General features: G+C 39.1%; 1 protein-coding gene across 3 annotated transcripts in view; it reads right to left on the bottom strand.

The window, feature by feature from the left end:
* Positions 1–21,549, bottom strand: part of LOC128662561 (complement C3) — a 568,605-nt gene that overhangs the window by 76,209 nt on the left and 470,847 nt on the right. For all 3 annotated transcript variants that reach the window (XM_053716362.1, XM_053716361.1, XM_053716360.1), the window contains one exon: positions 20,183–20,242. In XM_053716362.1, coding sequence (XP_053572337.1) covers positions 20,183–20,242 — 60 coding nt within the window. The remainder of the gene's footprint in view (positions 1–20,182; positions 20,243–21,549) is intronic.

Below are 21,549 nucleotides of genomic sequence, written 5' to 3' on the forward strand. Positions count from 1 at the left end.
AAAGACAACACATGGGCCCCTCATTCAGCTCAAAATGACTAAGCCGGCAATAGAATAAAATGTCCAATACTAGGTGTATTACTGAAAGGTACAAAATATTAAACTGGGCTACTTAACAGCTATAGTTGTAAATCCATGTAAGAGCGCTACCATGTCCAGGAGACTCAAATACCTCTCCCTCAGTATTGAACAGTCAGATGATGCAGGCCTCACTCACTACTCCTCCGCACAGGGATAACTTAGATAGCGGATTTGGGAGATGGCAATAACAGATGGTGGGATCCCACAGTTGCAGTGCTGCGCACCGACGCGTCCTTCTGCGCGTTTCACTCCATAATAGAAAAACACGGAGCTTCTTGTGGGTAATAACATGGTGCACAAAGCGGTTCCTCTTATTCGTTGTAGGAGTTATGTGATCGTTACGTAATAGATGAAACTTGAGTTGCCATCTCACAATTCCGCTATCTAAGTTGTCCCTGTGCGGAGGAGTAGTGAGTGAGGCCTGCATCATCTGAGGTATTTGAGTCTCTTGGACATGGTATGAATTCCTGTTCGTTTATCTATGGATGCCAATGTGGTAATTAAAACCTCTCCCTTACTTTACCACTCATGTGGATACCCCACACAGGGTTACAGCGGATTGTTATACTCGCTCTCATAGTGACGTTGCATGCTTTTGTAGTTCATGTCTGCTTGAGCACTTAAGCTTGAATACTACGTGACTGGCTTGCTTTTTCATGACTGCTTTGCTACTTGTTACTTGTGTTGCTTTGTATGTCTGAAACGGCAACTAACCTTCATTGATATTAACTACCACTGGTGAATTCATCATTGACCTAGCAACCAAGCACTCTTACATGGATTTACAACTATAGCCGTTAAGTAGTCCAGTTTAATATTTTGTACCTTTCAGTAATACACCTAGTATTGGACATTTTTTTCTATTACCGAGGGGCCCATGTGTTGTCTTTTATGTGTTTTTCTGTGCCTTATGTGTATTTTTGTATATGTATTTATTTTTTAAGTCATATAAACTTTTCTATTTTGTTGCTCTTTATTTAAGGAGGGTGCTTTGTTTCTGGTCTTTTTGGTCATACCTCATACCGGTATAGCCACTTTTCTATTTTTTCTGTTTTTAGTTCCTATGGTATGTCTGAAGCTCTCTCACACGTCTTGTGAAAATTTCCTTGCATTTTAAACAAGCTGGTCTCACTATTTTGTTCTACCAGGGGTTAAGAATATCTCACCTGAGCAGAGAGGTTTTTAATAGCAGGGTCTAATTAAGATACACCACCCTAGAGAGGCGTAGACATAAACTTCCACAAACCCTTACTCATGAATTGGAAAATGTGACTGCCTATCCCCATTTCTAGACTGTCCACTAAAGGATGGAAAAAAAAATAGTGATGTTGGCCTATTGTGAGCAACGTGAAAATGAGGATTATATAGAGATTACAAAACAATTTCACCAACTTCAAAAAAGCATATGAATCACTTCCCTATATCTCATAGTGATAACACTGGATTTAGTTGTGGCATTAATGCTTCAGCGCAAACAACTTATCATGAACTCACCATTCCAAATGATTTGATTGGCTGTATAATTGGATGGCAGGGTGCTAAAATAAATTAAATCCGCCAGATGTCTGGGGCACAGATTAAAATTGCTAACCCTGTTGAGGGTTCAACTGACAGTCAGGTGACCATCACTAGATCTACAGTCAGTATAAGCTTGGCTCAGTATCTTATAAATGTCAGTCTTGAAAGTGCTAAACCTTCCTCTTCCCAGAGCACCTCAACCCCTGACCTTCTCAGCATTTCTCAAACCTCAATCCCTTCCTCCTCCAACGCCGCCCCTTCCTCTCTGGTGACTGCCTCCACAGCCGGGGGTTGCGAACCTTCCTCAGCCTCCACAAACTCTTCCTCCTCCTCGGAATCACCTTCCAGACTCCTGAGTCCCCAACCCCTCAACTGCCCTCCGTATCGCCAATCTGCTTGATATGAAACCTGTCCCACTCCTGGCGCTAAATGTCGTGTCCACAGCCTCTTCCTCTACCTCCTCCTCTGCTGCTCCTGCCTGTGCACTGCCCAGCTGTACAGTAAAGTGAAATCTGACAAGCCACGTTTTTCTCCCAATTGAATTTCCTACTGTATGAGTTGCAGACATGTCCCATGTATTGGGATGTCCTATAAATTTTTTATTTTAACATGTCTAGTTTGAAATATGTATGTAATGTTGCATTTGCTGTAATCCTTAATGTTAAATTAATGCATTACCTTACTACAGAAAGTGTTTAGACAGCAAGGTACAGACTTAAAAACATTTGGTAAGAACAGCTTCCTGCTTGCCAATTTTCTTGTAATTTTCTTAGTGTTCTGTATTGATTGAAATAATTGTTTATAGTTGATTGTGTGAGTATTGTTTTAATAAAAACAGCCATTGGTTTGCCAAACAAAAGAAACAAAACAAAAAAAAGAATATGAATCAATGTGTTAAAGAACAGAGAGACCAGAAGATTCCGAGTCCATCAAATGCAAGTAATAGAAAGGATGGATGAAGCCTAAGTTTTATGAACTGCTTGACTGTACATTGCAAATAACAATATAACAAAGTTTCAGTAATAAACATAGTGAAATAACTGTATTAAAACCTAACTAGATGGGAGTTCTCTGGGTAAGTGACAGATAGATCCCTGAAGCAACATGTCTGGAGATATTACCGATCCATGATGGTTCAAATGCCAACGCATGGTACAGAAGAAATAATGGTTTGCCAGAACAGAATGGAATACTTGTTCAAACTCCTTCCTTTCTTTCCCTCCCTCTCTTCTCTCATCCCCTTCCCTACTCTCCACTTCCTCCTTTCTTCCCCTTGTCTCTCTCCTCTCCCTTCTTTTCCTTTCTTCCTCTATTCCTTCTCTCTCTCTGCTCCTTTCCCCTTCCCTTCTCTTCATTCTTTCCTTTTCATCCTTTCCCTCCTTTCTACATATGGTTCATCCGAGGGTTCTCCTCCATATGCACCCCTACACACAACCCTGTACAAAACAGGCACCTCTTTCACCTGGACTTCAGCTGCACAACATACCTTTGATCATCTGAAAGAACTATGCATGCAAGCCCCTATCCTTATACAACCAAACGTAGTACCTTTTATCTGGAAACAGATGCCTCCGAATCAGCGCTTTGAGCTGTTCTGTCACAGAAAACAGTAGAGAATTACCTGCTCCATCCAATAGCTTATTATTCCCATAAGCTGACCAGTGCCAAACGCAACTATGATGTAGGTGAGAGGGAATTACTAGCCATCAAAATAACACTAGAGGAATGGAGACACTGGCTCAAAGGCGATACGTATCCAGTGGTAGTACCGTATTGTTCCGCATATAGGCCGCACTTTTTTCCCTTGATTTTGACCTTTAAAGTTGCAGTGCGGCCTATATGCGGGGCGCGGCCTATATTCGGCATTTTTTGTTGTTTTTTTTTTATTTTGCTTAAACCTGCCTTTTATAGTAATAACCGGGTAAGGAATGTACCGGTAACTTATACAGTGGTATGGGTATGCAGTAATATGGTAGCCCTATATGTTAGAGTGATCCCTGAGCGAGTAACTACGGACTCTGCATGCCTTTGCGTTCAGACACAGCTCCTACTTTGATGTCATCATCATCTACAGCCACATCTGCCGCTCCATCCCTGCAGACTGCAACGTCTGTGAAAGAAGCATTTAGAAACGTCTTCGGTTCACTCCTAGAAGACTGCTAATGCTTAGTCGCAGGTATTGGTAACATTAGCAGTCTTCTAGGAGTGAACCGAGGACGTTGCTAAATGCTTCTTTCACAGGCGTTGCAGTCTGCAGGGACGGAGCGGCAGATGTGGCTGTAGATGATGATGTCATCACAGTAGGAGCTGTGTGCTGAACGGAATGGCATGCAGAGTCCGTGGTTGATACAAGTACCCATGCAGAGTCCGTGGTTGATACAAGTACCGGTACAAGGAGGATGATTATACCGGTAGGGTGATTATAGGAATGTGCCTTATGGGTATTGCAGTGTGGGTAGGGAGGAAGTGGGCAGAGCACAGGATGTCCCATGTTAGTCAGTTTTGCCTGTGATATTGATATTTTTTTCCCCCCTCACATACCTGATAAAAATACTGAACTATTAGGTTAAATAAAAATTTGTAGCTTTTATACTGGTCTGTTAAAATAAAACAAAGGAAAGATGCTGAACTCCTTAGTATGGTAATTTCAAATGTGAAAAAGCCTTTATTTAGCCATTATAGCTTTAATGCCTGAATAAAGGTTTTTTTTTTTTCACATTTGAAATTACCATACTAAGGAGTTCAGCATCTTTCCTTTGTTTTATTTTATACTCTTGGGTCTTGGGGAAGTGGAAAAGGATCCCCCTGGGAGCTGGCACCCTACATTGGGACTCTGCTGGTCTCACTTGCAAACATTGCAGCTTTAAAATTTAATTTCTTTAAAATGGCACCAAACTTTAAGGGTGCGGCCTATATTCAGGTGCGGCCTATATGCGGAACAATACGGTATATACCGACCACAGAAACCTGGACTACCTGAAATCAGCAAAAAGACTCCGTCCAAGACAAGCCCGATGGGCCCTCTTCGTCTCTCACTTTGACCTGTAGATAATGTTCTATCTGGGCTCCAAGAACAGGAAGGCTGACGCCTTGTCCTGTATATATGCCACTGAGGAGGCTCCTTCCGATGACATACAAGAAAATATACTGTCCTCTTCTTTCTTCCTGGCCACACACTAGTCACTGATAGGTGCCATCAAAGTATCCAGTAATACTGTAGCAGCTGAAGCCTCCCATCTTTCGGTCATCAATGGCCTGCGTCTCTACCAACAACTTATCTACATACCCACCGACCATCGCCTTGCTGTTATGCAGCATCACCATGATAATTCCATTGCAGCCCATCGTGGTATCCACAATAATATTGAACTCACACAAAGACACTTCTGGTGGCCTTCCATGACCTCTGACATCTGGTACTCCTTTGTTTACTCCTGTTCTGTTTGTGTCCACAACAAGAAACCAGCATCCAGACCAGCAGGGCTGTTATAACCATTACCTGTGCCAACACATCCATGGAGGGACAGCTCCATGGATTTTATAGTCGACCTACCTCCATACCAACGACACAACACCCTTATGGTGGTTGTAGACAAATGCACTAAAATGGTGCACTTCATACCAGTTAACGGTCTTCCTACAGCACGCCAGACCTCTGAGATATTCATCCAACATATATTCCGGCTTCATGGTGTACCTAAATCTACGGTATCTGATGCAGTTCACCTCCCGGTTCTGGACCCAGTTCTGCCGGAGCCTCTGTATCTCCTGGTGTTTGTCCACTGCCTACCACCATCAGTCAAATAGGTAAACAGAGAGGACTAATCAGATCCTTGAGCAGTACCTACGCTGCTTTTCTACTGATCTGCAAGACAACTGGAAAGAGCAGCTACCCCATGCAGAATTTGCATACAATAACCAAAAACATGATTCTAGTGGAATTAAACCTATTTACGCTAAGAACATCTACCATTCTAATACCCTAACTGATCTACCACCTGTTATCCCTGTTCCCAAGGTCTCCACACATCTACCCAACCTCCGATCTCTGCTTTGCACCTTAACACAACAGTTGATCGCTTCCCATCACAACAAAAACGACAGGCAGATAGACAAAAGAGGTTGTCTCCACTTTATCATGTAGGGGACAAGGTGTGGCTCTCTACCCAACATCTCCACTTGACTTGTCCTTCCAAGAAACTGAGACCCCAATTTTTAGGTTCTTTCTCAGTGACAAATTAGTGAACCCTGTGGCATTTAGACTGAATCTACCTTCCACACTCAAGATCCATCCAGTGTTCCATGTGTCTCTCCTGAAACCATATAATCACAACCCGTTTCCTGGTAGGATTGTCGCTCTTCCTCCACCTATCCAAGTAGATGGTAATGAAGAGTACAAGGTACAAGAGATCCTGGATTCCAGGCGATGTCTCGGCAGGATGGAGTACCTGGTCCACTGGAAGGGGTATGGTCCTGAGGAACGGTCCTGGGAGCCTGTGGGTAATCTCCATGCCAATGCGAAGGTGTGGACCTTCCATCAGAGGCACCCTCACAAGCCTTCACCAGTTCACATACAGAGGCTGCTCCTTGATGGGGGGCTCTGTCGTGGTACCCTCTTACCTGGGCACCGATGGTGGGCTGAGCGGGTGCGGTTGCTGCATCCCCCTGCGACTGTCATGGCATTTGCGGGTGTTTTTGTACGGCTGCGCGCTCCTACTAATTAGTGGGTGTCTGTGCTGGTGTCTGCATGGGTGTGCGCACAGACAGGACAGGGGGAGTGTTCTGTGGCTACACCTTTGTCTCCCATAGGTGCTCAGGTGACTGCTGCACCTGCATTACCTGAGCAACGGGGGCGTTCCTGGCCCTTGCAGGGTTTAAAGCCTGGACAGTCCTATCACTCATTGCTGAGTTATTCTGCTCTCTGATTCACAGAGATTAAGCACTTATCCTGTTTCCTTACCTTGTATTCTGGATTTCCCTGGCCTTTGACCTTTGTCTTGTTTTTGATGTTGCTTCTTTGCTGCCTGCCCTGACCTTGGATACTCCTGACTTTGATCTCTGCTTCAACCTTTGCCTGTTGTGATGTCTTGGCTTCAACCCTTGCCTGTTGTGACGTCTTGGACTTTGTCAATTTCTTTGATCGCTGCCACTGGGTTCCATACCTGCATTTAGAGGTTTCTCTTCCCTCTACACCTATCTACCCCTCCCTTTTCTCCTCTCTTTCCCTCCCTTCTCTACTCTTCCTCTCTCCCTTTTTTTTTGCTCCCTTTTCTCCTTACCTTCTATATTTCCCTCCCTTCTTTCCCTTCCTTGTCTCCCTTCTTTTATTTCCCGTCTTTTCCTCTCTCCCGCTCTTCCTTCTCTCTGCCTCCTCTCCCTCTCCTCTTGTCAAGTGCATACGTCTGATCCTACCTCAGTATGTATATTATAAGTAAATTGCAATGCTCTATAAAACTGCACTTTACAATTATTTTAATACCAATTATCAGTTGTGAGCCAGGATTTTGTTTCTGCCAATGTCATCAGCTGGGGTAAATGCACTAAACCATATATAGATCTTAGAGAAGATGCCCCATAGGATGATTTGTGCTATTTGTCTTACTGAAGAGACCTTTTATTTGTTAATGAATACAGCCTTCTGTGTATCAGGTTAACAAACAGAAACACTCTGTATATCTCAAGAACTGTTTAAACTGTAATATACAAAGGGCTAGATTACAAGCGGAGCTCTGAATATTGATTGCGCGCAAGCAATAAAAGCGCTCCACTGAGTAATACCAGCACTGGTATTACAAGTTAAGCTCACAAGAGCGTGCTTCCATAGGCTCCAATGGGAGCCTCGTTCTGATGCTCCACAAGACTGCTCAGAAGCTGTAACATCCTTTCTCTGCACTATAGGGTTAACGTCTGTAGCCTCTCTCTCATTCTCATTATGCTTTATAAGGCACACCTCTGCATCTTTTCCTTGCTTGGTATTGATGATCTAATTCTAAGTACTAGCCACTCAGTTTCTGCCACCAGGACTCCGTGTATACTGAACCTGTCAGTGTCTTGAAACTACTCCTCTGCTGCATCCTAATTCGTCTCTCCATTCTCCCGGCTCTTCTGTACAAGCATCGGAGATCTCAGCTGACAGGCGGGTGACGTCACCGACGGCCGTTGTGTTCCTCCGCTCACGCCACGCTACTGACTTCCTCCCTGGCCGCTACCGCTGCTTAAACCAGCTCTGCAAGTATCTGCTTATTACTAAAACAAACTTCAACATATCCACATATCCTTTATCTACGCTTGGTAAGCGTTTCCATTTGCTTCATTGTCCTGTAACATTTACCTATTTGAATTACATACGATTTAGCATTATTCGTTTACTTATATACCTATTCCATACTGTTTTCATAACTGTATCTTAAGTTACCAGATAGCCAAGCATATTTACAGACCTATATGCTGAGCTATCCTTAACTATATTAACATCCTGATATGTTATACATATATATACAAGTCATTATTTATATGTGCAAATTGGGATAACATATTTATTTACTGCATGACTTCAGCTATTCATGTATATCAAGATAACAATATTGAAATGTTTATGTCTGAATTGTTACAGAATACCAAGCCTAACAAAAAAGGTGTGATGAACCCTGTGGAGCTCTCCAATTATGTGGTTACATTAGGCCAAAAGGTAGATCAGCTAAATCAAGGCCTCAGAGATCTACAGGTAGAAAATCAGACCTTAAAAAATATAATCAAAGAAGGCCTGACTCCTGCACCACAACACACTGAGTCTCTTCCAGAACCACCTGTTAGTCCACCTGACAAATTCAGTGGAGACAGGAAGCAATTCAGACAGTTTATAAATGCATGCACTTTATTTTTTTCTCTAAAACCTAAAACCTTCCCTAATGATAAGATCAAGGTTTTAACAATGATATCATACTTAAGAGGGGAACCCCATGTTTGGGCTGATTCTCTTTATGAGCAAAACAGCCCTGTTATTAACTCTTTGGAAAATTTCCTTAGCTCACTTTCTTCCCTTTATGAAGATCCCCACAGGCAAAGTACTGCTGAACATAAACTTAGAAGTTTAAGACAAAATAAGAGGGCTGTGGAGGATTATATCTCCGAGTTCAAAATCTGGCAATTGGACTCCGGTTGGAATCAGGTTTCCTTAAAGAGTCAATTCAGATTAGGTTTATCTGAACCTATCAAAGATGAGTTTGCCAGACTAGATTTGCCTGATGACTTAGAAGCTTTAATGCAACTGAGTATTAAGATAGATCACAGAATCAGAGAGAGAAAACAGGAAAACATTTCCCATGACACTAACATCAGATATCATGACGCAAGAACAACAACTCAGAGTACAAAGGGAGCAGAGGAGCCTATGGACATAGGGACCATCAAAGGACCTTTGACCCCTGAGGAAAAGATCAGACGTAGACTTAATCATCTATGTTTGTATTGCGCTTCAAATGACCATGATGTCTCTACTTGCCCAATACTCAAAAGAGTTAAAAGGGGTAAGGAAACAGACACTGAGTTAACTTTGAAATTTACTAATACTCAGGTAACAAACTGTCTCATTCCTCTCTCTTTACAGTGGGACCACCACCGCCTCTGCTCTGAAGCTGTCATAGATTCTGGGGCATATTCTTGTTATATAGATTCAGCACTTGTACTGTTAAATAAAATTCCACTTGTTAAAAAGCAAAAGCCAGTATTAGTGCGTCTCATTGATGGTACACCATTAGAATCCGGACCTATTACACATCAAACTATCCCCATTAAGGTTTCATCACAAAATAACCATCATGAATTTATCACATTTGATGTGTTATCCTCTCCCATATTTCCCCTAGTCTTAGGGCTTAAATGGCTTAGACTCCATCAACCTACAATACTCTGGGATTCTAATAACATACATTTTACATCCAGTTACTGTAAGTCCACATGTATTCCGCATATACCATTGCTTGCACTCACTGAAACCAAAATTCCAAAACAGTACGCAGATTTTGAATTAGTCTTTTGTAAAAGAGAGGCTGAATCTCTTCCACCTCATCGGCCATATGATTGCCCAATTGACTTAATTCCTGGTTCTGACATACCTTATGGGCACATATTCCCGCTATCTGAATCAGAATTGTCACATTTAAAAACATACATCAGTGATAACCTGCGAAAAGGCTTTATAAGACCTTCAACCTCTCCAGCTGGGGCAGGTATCTTTTTCGTTAGGAACAAAGACCATTCCTTACGACCGATTGTGGATTATAGGTAATTAAATAAAAGAACCATAAAGAATCGCTACCCCCTTCCCTTGATCCCTGAATTAATCGAAAGGTTGAGAGGTGCAACAATATTTACAAAACTTGACCTAAGGGGGGAGTACAACCTTATCAGAATTAGACCTGGTGATGAATGGCTCACCGCATTCAGAACCCGATACGGGCTGTATGAATATACGGTGATGCCTTTTGGGCTTTGTAACGCCCCTGCCACCTTTCAAAGATATATTAACGACATATTCCAAGATTTACTTGATACCTCTATGGTCATATATCTAGATGATATATTGATATATTCTTCGAATATGGAAGACCATGTCAGACAAGTTCGAACAGTACTTTCCAGGTTACAAGCACATCAATTGTATGTGAAAATAGAAAAATGTATTTTTCATTCACAGGATATCACATTCTTGGGTTACCACATAACTCCACAAGGCATATCCATGCAAAATGATAAAGTCTCTGCTATTCAGGATTGGCCGACTCCTAAATCAAAAAAAGATGTTCAGAGGTTTCTCGGTTTTTCCAACTTTTACCGGAAATTCATAAGAGATTTTGCACGCATAGCAAAGCCTTTAACTGAATTGACGAAAAACAACACTTCTTTCACTTGGACACACTCAACAAACGAGGTGTTCCAATACTTAAAAAGATGTTTCACTACTGCACCTATATTGTCTTTTCCCAAATCCGATCTTCAATACATTTTAGAAGTTGACGCATCACACTATGCCATCGGTGCCATACTCTCACAAAGGCCATCACCCCAAGAACCTATTCATCCTGTAGCATTTTTCTCCAGAGTCTTAACAGCTTCAGAGCTCAATTATCATGTAGGGGAGAAGGAACTGCTTGCTATGAAGTCAGCTCTGGAACATTGGAGACACCTATTAGAGGGTACTGACTTACCCATACAAATATATACAGACCATAGAAACCTCCAATACCTTAAGACTCACCGAACTCTAACTTCCAGACAAGTCAGGTGGAGTCTTTTCTTTTCAAGGTTTTCATATAACATAACCTACAGACCCGCATCAAAGAACACCAAAGCTGACATTCTCTCAAGACTCCCCGAAAAACCTAAACAACTGACTCCCTATGGTACCATAATACCTGAACATTGTTTCCAAGAAACTCTTGGTATTGCCTTTAACGAGGATTTTCAATTCCAAAAGGAACAAAACAGTGATAGTACCTTACCAGAATCACTGCTAACCAAAGGCACTGATGGAATGTACTATAAGGGGAACAATCTGTATGTACCACCTTCATTGAGATCGAACATTCTCAAGTCTATGCATGAGTCATGCCTCACAGGTCATCCAGGAATACAAAAGACCCTAGAATTAACTAAGAGGTATTATTGGTGGCCACATATGACCACTGATATACAAAAGTATGTACAATCTTGTGAGATTTGCACTACTTGTAAAATTGGAAGGAACAAGCCGGTAGGTTATTTATTGTCATTACCCATACCTGAAAAACCTTGGACTCACATAGCTGCTGATTTTATAGTGGAACTGCCTAAATCAACTGGCTATAACACTATTCTGGTAGTCGTTGATTTATTCACGAAATTAGCACATTTTATTCCCTTTCACAAACTTCCAACATCTTTGGAAACTGCACCATTATTGGTCAACAAAGTCATCAAATTACATGGGTTACCTCTTTCCATTACCACGGATAGGGGTACCCAGTTTACGTCTCGGATGTGGAAAGAGCTCTGTAACTCATTAAATATCGAACAACGTTTGAGTACTGCTTACCATCCCCAAACGAATGGTCAGACAGAGAGGACGAACCAGTGGTTAGAAGAATATCTCAGATGCTTCATAACACAAAATCAAGATGACTGGTCATCTCTGTTACCTCTGGCAGAATTCGCTCACAACAATGCCTATCATTCCACGATCAAGACCACCCCGTTTTTTGCGAATTATGGGTTTCACCCAATCTTTCATGTTAACCCTCAACATGACAGTCAATGCCCTGTCGTCAACGACACCACTAACAGCATTTCAGAAACTTTCTCCATTCTTGCTGACAACATCAAGGTAGCCCAAGACAGACAAAAGGTATACTACGACCTCAGAAGAGGACCAGCGCCTAATTATATGATAGGAGATCTTGTATGGTTGTCAACAAAGAATCTTCGTCTCAGTACACCGACTAAGAAGCTGAATAGGTATTACATCGGTCCGTTTCCAATTAAAAGGATTATAAATTCCAATGATGTCACTTTGGACCTTGCTGATAAATATAGAATACATCCCACCTTCCATGTTACCTTACTCAAACCTTATAAAGAACTTAGGAAAAGTTCATCAGGTACTTACCCACAGGTACCCATCGTCCCAGACTGTGAGTTTGAGGTTGCAAAGATACTGGATTCTAGGATAGTTTCTGGTAGGTTACAATACCTGATTCATTGGAAGGGTTACTCATCTGATGATGACTCTTGGGAGCCAGCTGTTAACCTGTCTGCACCAAGGTTGGTGTCACTGTTCCACCGTCGGAATCCGGACCGGCCTCATCCTTGAACCTCGGAGTGGTTCATTTTAAGGGGGCCCTCTGTAACATCCTTTCTCTGCACTATAGGGTTAACGTCTGTAGCCTCTCTCTCATTCTCATTATGCTTTATAAGGCACACCTCTGCATCTTTTCCTTGCTTGGTATTGATGATCTAATTCTAAGTACTAGCCACTCAGTTTCTGCCACCAGGACTCCGTGTATACTGAACCTGTCAGTGTCTTGAAACTACTCCTCTGCTGCATCCTAATTCGTCTCTCCATTCTCCAGGCTCTTCTGTACAAGCATCGGAGATCTCAGCTGACAGGCGGGTGACGTCACCGACGGCCGTTGTGTTCCTCCGCTCACGCCACGCTACTGACTTCCTCCCTGGCCGCTACCGCTGCTTAAACCAGCTCTGCAAGTATCTGCTTATTACTAAAACAAACTTCAACATATCCACATATCCTTTATCTACGCTTGGTAAGCGTTTCCATTTGCTTCATTGTCCTGTAACATTTACCTATTTGAATTACATACGATTTAGCATTATTCGTTTACTTATATACCTATTCCATACTGTTTTCATAACTGTATCTTAAGTTACCAGATAGCCAAGTATATTTACAGACCTATATGCTGAGCTATCCTTAACTATATTAACATCCTGATATGTTATACATATATATACAAGTCATTATTTATATGTGCAAATTGGGATAACATATTTATTTACTGCATGACTTCAGCTATTCATGTATATCAAGATAACAATATTGAAATGTTTATGTCTGAATTGTTACAGAAGCTAAGCGCAGCAAAGGGGGTAAGTCGCGCAGCGATTGCAGCATTTTTAAATATATATATATGCTTATATTCATATATATTTATGTGTTATTATGTGTATATACATATATATTTATGTGTTAGTATGTGTATATACATATATATTTATGTGTTACCATGTATATATACATATATATTTATGTGTTACTATGTGTATATACATATATATTTATGTGTTACTATGTGTATATACATATATATTTATGTGTTAGTATGTGTATATACATATATATTTATGTGTTATTATGTGTATATACATATATATTTATGTGTTAGTATGTGTATATACATATATATTTATGTGTTACTATGTGTATATACATATATATTTATGTGTTAGTATGTGTATATACATATATATTTATGTGTTACTATGTGTATATACATATATATGTATGTGTTAGTATGTGTATATACATATATATTTATGTGTTACCATGTATATATACATATATATTTATGTGTTATTATGTGTATATACATATATATTTATGTGTTAGTATGTGTATATACATATATATTTATGTGTTATTATGTGTATATACATATATATTTATGTGTTACTATGTGTATATACGTATATATTTATGTGTTACTATGTGTATATACATATATATTTATGTGTTACTATGTGTATATACCTATATATTTATGTGTTAGTATGTGTATATACATATATATATTTATGTGTTACTATGTGTATATACATATATATTTATGTGTTAGTATGTGTATATACATATATATTTATGTGTTAGTATGTATATATACATATATATTTATGTGTTAGTATGTGTATATACATATATATTTATGTGTTACTATGTGTATATACATATATATTTATGTGTTACTATGTGTATATACATATATATTTATGTGTTACTATGTGTATATACATATATATTTATGTGTTACTATGTTATATACATATATATTTATGTTACTATGTTATATACATATATATTTATGTGTTACTATGTGTATATACATATATATTTATGTGTTACTATATGTATATACATATATATTTATGTGTTAGTATGTGTATATACATATATATTTATGTGTTAGTATGTGTATATACATATATATTTATGTGTTACTATGTGTTTATACATATATATTTATGTGTTAGTATGTGTATATACATGTATATTTATGTGTTACTATGTGTTTATACATATATATTTATGTGTTATTATGTGTTTATACATATATATTTATGTGTTATTATGTGTATATACATATATATTTATGTGTTAGTATGTGTATATACATATATATTTATGTGTTATTATGTGTTTATACATATATATTTATGTGTTATTATGTGTATATACATATATATTTATGTGTTACTATGTGTATATACATATATTTGTGTTACTATGTGTATATACATATATATATTTATGTTACTATGTGTATATACAAATATTAACACATAAATATATTTATATACGTAAGCATATACATATATATTTATGTGTTACTATGTATATATACAAATATTAACACACATATATATATGTACGTAAGCATATACATATATATATTTATGTGTTACTATGTATATATACAAATATTAACACATAAATATATTTATGTACGTAAGCATATACATATATATTTATGTGTTACTATGTATATATACAAATATTAACACATAAATATATTTATGTATGTAAGCATATACATATATATTTATGTGTTACTATGTATATATACAAATACAAATATTAACACATTAATATATATGTACGTAAGCATATACATATATATTTATGTGTTACTATGTATATATACAAATATTAACACATAAATATATATGTACGTAAGCATATACAGATATATTTACAAGGAACACACAGTTCCCATAGACTGCAATTTAAAGGCACTTTTCAGTGCCGTTTTTTTCGCCCCACACCCACCAATTTTTTAAACACCAAAACTGCCTGGTGCAGACTGTGCAGTCTGTTTTATAGTAAAAAAAAAGCTACTTTTTTTAATAAAACACTATAATGCCCTCTTTTTTGAGGACAATTTTTGAAAATTAACCAGAAATCTGATATCTGGTTAATTTTCTGAGCACTAATATCTACCGCGAGCTCACATTAGCAATAACCAGCAACTTTAATGGCTGGTTATGTATTGCACGCTTGCAAACAGGCAAGTTTCCCCGTTTGCGGGCACGTGATAATTTAGTGCTCCACTTGTAATATGGCCCTTAGTGTGTTATACTATTTTACAGTATAATAAATATTTATATTATGTATTTTAAGTAAGTTTTTTATTTAAAAACATACGGCTAGATCACGAGTCTTGCGTTAGCCTTAAAAAGCAGCATTCAGAGGTACCAACGCTGCTTTTTAACGCCCACTGGTATTACGAGTCTGTCAGGTACAGGTGTACCACTCACTTTTCTTCTGCGACTCGAGGCTACAGCAAATCCCCTTATGTCAATTGCGTATCCTATTTTTTCAATGGGACTTGCATAACGCCGGTATTACGAGTCTTGGAAGAAGTGAGCGGTAGACCCTCACCTGTCAAGACTCCTACCGCATTTAAAAGTCAGTAATTAAGAGTTTTATGGGCTAACGCCATAACATAAAGCTCTTAACTAAAGTCCTAAAAAGTCCTAAAAAGTACACTAACACCCATAAACTACCTATTAACCCCTAAACCGAGGCCCTTCCGCATCGCAAACACTAAAATAATTTTTTTTAACCCCTAATCTGCCGACCGGACATCGCCGCCACCTACATTATACCTATGAACCCCTAACCTGCTGCCCCTAACATCGCCGACACCTACATTATATTTATTAACCGCTTATCTGCCGCCCCAACGTCGCCGTCACCTACCTTCAATTATTAACCCCTAATCTGCCAACCAGACATCGCCGCAACTTTAATAAATGTATTAACCCCTAAACCGCCGCACTCCCGCCTCGCAAACACTAGTTAAATTTTATTAACCCCTCAACGTCGCTGACACCTACCTACATTTATTAACCCCTAATCTTCCGACCCCAACGTCGCTGCTACTATAATAAATGTATTAACCCCTAAACCTAAGTCTAACCCTAAGTCTAACCCCCCTAACTTAAATATAATTTAAATTAAACGAAATAAATTTAACAAAATGAAATAAATTAATCCTATTTAAAACTAAATACTTACAGATAAAATAAACCCTAAGATAGCTACAATATAACTAATAGTTACATTGTAGCTAGCTTAGGGTTTATATTTATTTTACAGGTAAGTTTGTATTTATTTTAACTAGGTACAGTAGTTATTAAATAGTTATTAACTATTTAATAACTACCTAGCTAAAATAAAGACAAAATTACCTGTAAAATAAATCCTAACCTAAGTTACAATTACACCTAACACTACACTATCATTAAACTAATTACCTAAACTACCTACAATTAATTACAATTAAATAAAATAAAATAAATTACGAAAAAAAACAAACACTAAATTACAGAAAATAAAAAAAGAATTCCAAGAATTTTAAACTAATTACACCTAATCTAATCCCCCTAATAAAATTAAAAATCCCCCCAAAATAAAAAAAAATCCCTACCCTATACTAAAAGGGCCTTTTGCGGGGCATTGCCCCAAAGTAATCAGCTCTTTTACCTGTAAAAAAAAAAATACAATACCCCCCAACATTACATCCCACCACCCACACAACCCTACTCTAAAACCCACCCAATCCCCCCTTAAAAAAACCTAACACTAACCCCCTGAAGATCAATAGAATACAAGGTCAATCCTATTGGCTGATTGGATCAACCAATCGGATTGAACTTCAATCCGATTGGCTGATTACATCAGCCAATAGGATTTTTCCTACCTTAATTCCGATTGTCTGGTAGGATTCTATCAGCCAATTAGAATTCAAGGGACGCCATCTTGGATGACGTCATTTAAAGGAACCTTCATTCTTTGTTAGGACTTCGTTTGAAGAGGATGCTCCACGTCGGCTGGATTGAAGATGGACCCGCTCCAGAAGGATGAAGATAGAAGATGCCGCCTGGATGAAGATTTCTACCATCTGGAGGACCTCTTCTGCCCCGATCGGATGAAGACTTCTGCCGTATGGAGGACCAATTGTGCCAGGCTGGGTGAAGATGGCTCAAGGTAGGGTGATCTTCAGGGGGTTAGTGTTAGTTTTTTTTTAAGGGGGGATTGGGCGGGTTTTAGAGTAGGGGTGTGTGGGTGGTGGGTTGTAATGTTGGGGGGGTATTGTATTTTTTTCACATGTAAAAGAGCTGATTACTTTGGGGCAATGCCCCGCAAAAGGCCCTTTTACGGGCTATTTGTAATTTAGTATAGGGTAGGGAATTTTTTTTTTTGGGGGGGGGGGCTTTTTTATTTTATTAGGGGGATTAGATTAGGTGTAATTAGTTTAAAATTCTTATAATTCTTTTTTTATTTTCTGTAATTTAGTGGGGGGGGTTTTCCGTAGTTTAGTTTATTTAATTTAATTGTAATTAATTGTAGGTAGTTTAGGTAATTAGTTTAATGATAGTGTAGTGTTAGGTGTAATTGTAACTTAGGTTAGGATTTATTTTACAGGTAATTTTGTGCTTATTTTAGCTAGGTAGTTATTAAATAGTTAATAACTATTTAATAACTATTGTACCTAGTTAAAATAAATACAAAGTTGCCTGTAAAATAAAAATAAATCCTAAGCTAGCTACAATGTAACTATTAGTTATATTGTAGCTATCTTATGGTTTATTTTATCGGTAAGTATTTAGTTTTAAATAGGATTAATGTATTTAATTATGATAAATTAATTTCGTTTAATTTAAATTATATTTAAGTTAGGGAGGGGTTAGGGTTAGACTTAGGTTTAGGGGTTAATAAATGTAATATAGTTGCGGCGATGTTGGGGGCAGCAGATTTGGGGTTTATAAGTATAATGTAGGTGGCGGCGATGTCCGGAGCGGCAGATTAGGGGTTAATAAGTGTAAGATTATGGGTGTTTGGACTCGGGGTTCATGTTAGGGTGTTAGGTACAGACGTAAATGGTCTTTCCCCATAGGAAACAATGGGGCTGCGTTAGGAGCTGAATACTGCTTTTTTGCAAGTGTTAGGTTTTTTTTCACCCAGCTCAGCCCCATTGTTTCCTATGGGGAAATTGTGCACAAGCACGTTTAGGCAGCTTACCGATGACTTAAGCGATTTCCCCATAGGAAACAATGGGGCTGAGCTGGGTGAAAAAAAAACTAACACTTGCAACAAAGCAGTGTTCAGCTCCTAATGCCACCTGGATGAAGATTTCTACCATCTGGAGGACCTCTTCTGCCCCGATCGAATGAAGACTTCTGCCGTATGGAGGACCACTTGTGCCCGGCTGGGTGAAGATGGCTCAAGGTAGGGTGATCTTCAGAGGGTTAGTGTTAGTTTTTTTTTAAGGGGGGATTGGGTGGGTTTTAGAGTAGGTGTGTGTGGGTGGTGGGTTGTAATGTTGGGGGGGTATTGTATTTTTTTTACATGTAAAAGAGCTGATTACTTTGGGGCAATGCCCAGCAAAAGGCCCTTTTACGGGCTATTTGTAATTTAGTATAGGGTAGGGATTTTTTTTTTAGGGGGGCTTTTTATTTTATTAGGGGGATTAGATTAGGTGTAATTAGTTTAAAATTCTTATAATTATTTTTTAATTTTCTGTAATTTAGTGGGGGGGGGGGGGTTCGTACTTTAGTTTATTTAGTTTAATTGTAATTAATTGTAGGTAGTTTAGGTAATTAGTTTAATGATAGTGTAGTGTTAGGTGTAATTGTAACTTAGGTTAGGATTTATTTTACAGGTAATTTTGTGCTTATTTTAGCAAGGTAGTTATTAAATAGTTAATAACTATTTAATAACTATTGTACCTAGTTAAAATAAATACAAAGTTGCCTGTAAAATAAAAATAAATCCTAAGCTAGCTACAATGTAACTATTAGTTATATTGTAGCTATCTTATGGTTTATTTTATCGGTAAGTATTTAGTTTTAAATAGGATTAATGTATTTAATTATGATAAATTAATTTCGTTTAATTTAAATTATATTTAAGTTAGGGAGGGGTTAGGGTTAGGGTTAGACTTAGGTTTAGGGGTTAATAAATGTAATATAGTTGCGGCAATGTTGGGGGCAGCAGATTTGGGGTTTATACGTATAATGTAGGTGGCGGCGATGTCCGGAGCGGCAGATTTGGGGTTAATAATTAAAATGTAGGTGTCAGGGATAGCGGGGGCGGCAGATTAGGGGTTAATAAGTGTAAGATTATGGGTGTTTAGACTCGGGGTTCATGTTAGGGTGTTAGGTACAGACGTAAATTGTCTTTCCCCATAGGAAACAATGGGGCTGTGTTAGGAGCTGAACACTGCTTTTTTGCACGTGTTAGGTTTTTTTCACCCAGCTCAGCCCCATTGTTTCTTATGGGGAAATCGTGCACAAGCACGTTTAGCCAGCTTACCGATGATTTAAGCAACGCTGGTATCGAGGTGAGATGTGGAGCTAAATTTTGCTCCACGCTCACTTTTCTGAGGCTAACGCCGGCTTGCAGAAAACTCGTACTACCATCGTTGTTTAAAGGGAGCGGTAAGAAAAAAAGGAGCGTTAGCATCGCACGGCCTTACCGACAAAACTCGTGATCTAGCCAATAGTTTTTTTGTTTTAAAGTAGAGCTTATTTAAACATTACACAGTGCAAAACATTTGTATATAAGAAGATGTCTTTTTTAACTTTGTATTTTTTCCGTTGCTACAAAGCAAGTTCACACTGTAAATAAGGGTGGGAATCCAATATCATGCTTGCACTGCTGCATTCTGCACATTGCTATGTATTCTATTTAGATTAAATCAGTATTTTCTGTTACAGTTGTGCTTTGGGTAAAGGATACCAACAAACTTACAGTCAGAGAGGCTTGTCCTTTCCCTTGTGCCCTCACCACCATTTCTTTATTTGCATGTGTCTATATAAAGAGATTCAGTTGTTAAAAGCATCAAACCGATAACAGTGCCACCCTCCCCTCACAAACAGCACAGTGCCAGCTCCCTCTCACACATAACACGCTGCCATGCTTCCTATATACAGTGCCAGCTTCCCCTCACACATAACACCATGCCATACTTCCTATATACAGTACCAGCTTCCCCTCACACATAACACCCTGCCATGCTTCCTATATACAGTGCCAGCTCCCTCTCACACATAACACCATGCCATGCTTCCTATATACAGTGCCAGCTTCCCCTCACACATAACACCATGCCATACTTCCTATATACAGTACCAGCTTCCCCTCACACATAACACCCTGCCATGCTTCCTATATACAGTGCCAGCTTCCCCTCACACATAACACCATGCCATGCTTTATATATACAGTACCAGCTTGCCCTCACATATAACACCATGCCATGCTTCCTATATACAGTGCCCGCTTCCCCTCACACATAACACCATGCCATACTTCCTATATACAGTACCAGCTTCCCCTCACACATAACACCCTGCCATGCTTCCTATATACAGTGCCAGCTTCCCCTCACACATAACACCATGCCATGCTTCCTATATACAATGCCAGCTTCCGCTCACATATAACACCATGCCATGCTTCCTATATACAGTGCCAGCTTCCCTCACACATAACACCATGCCATGCTTTATATATACAGTACCAGCTTCCCCTCACATATAACACCATGCCATGCTTTATATATACAGTACCAGCTTCCCCTCACACATAACACCATGCCATGCTTCCTATATACAGTACCAGCTTCCCCTCACATATAACACAATGCCATGCTTTATATATACAGTACCAGCTTCCCCTCACATATAAAACCATGCCATGCTTCCTATATACAGTGCCCACTTCCCCTCACATATAACACCATGCCATGCTTCCTATATACAGTGCCAGCTTCCCCTCACACATAACACCATGCCATGCTTCCTATATACAGTGCCAGCTTCCCCTCACACATAACACCATGCCATGCTTCCTATATACAGTGCCAGCTTCCCCTCACACATAACACCATGCCATGCTTCCTATATACAGTACCAGCTTCCTCTCACACATAACACCATGCCATGCTTCCTATATACAGTGCCAGCTTCCCCTCACACATAATACCAAGCCATGCTTCCTATATACAGTGCCAGCTTCCCCTCACATATAACACCATGCCATGCTTCCTATATACAGTGCCAGATCCCTCTCACACATAACACCATGCCATGCTTCCTATATACAGTGCCAGCTCC

Source organism: Bombina bombina, chromosome 6 (genome assembly GCF_027579735.1).
Source record: "Bombina bombina isolate aBomBom1 chromosome 6, aBomBom1.pri, whole genome shotgun sequence".
NCBI classification, from domain to species: domain Eukaryota; kingdom Metazoa; phylum Chordata; class Amphibia; order Anura; family Bombinatoridae; genus Bombina; species Bombina bombina.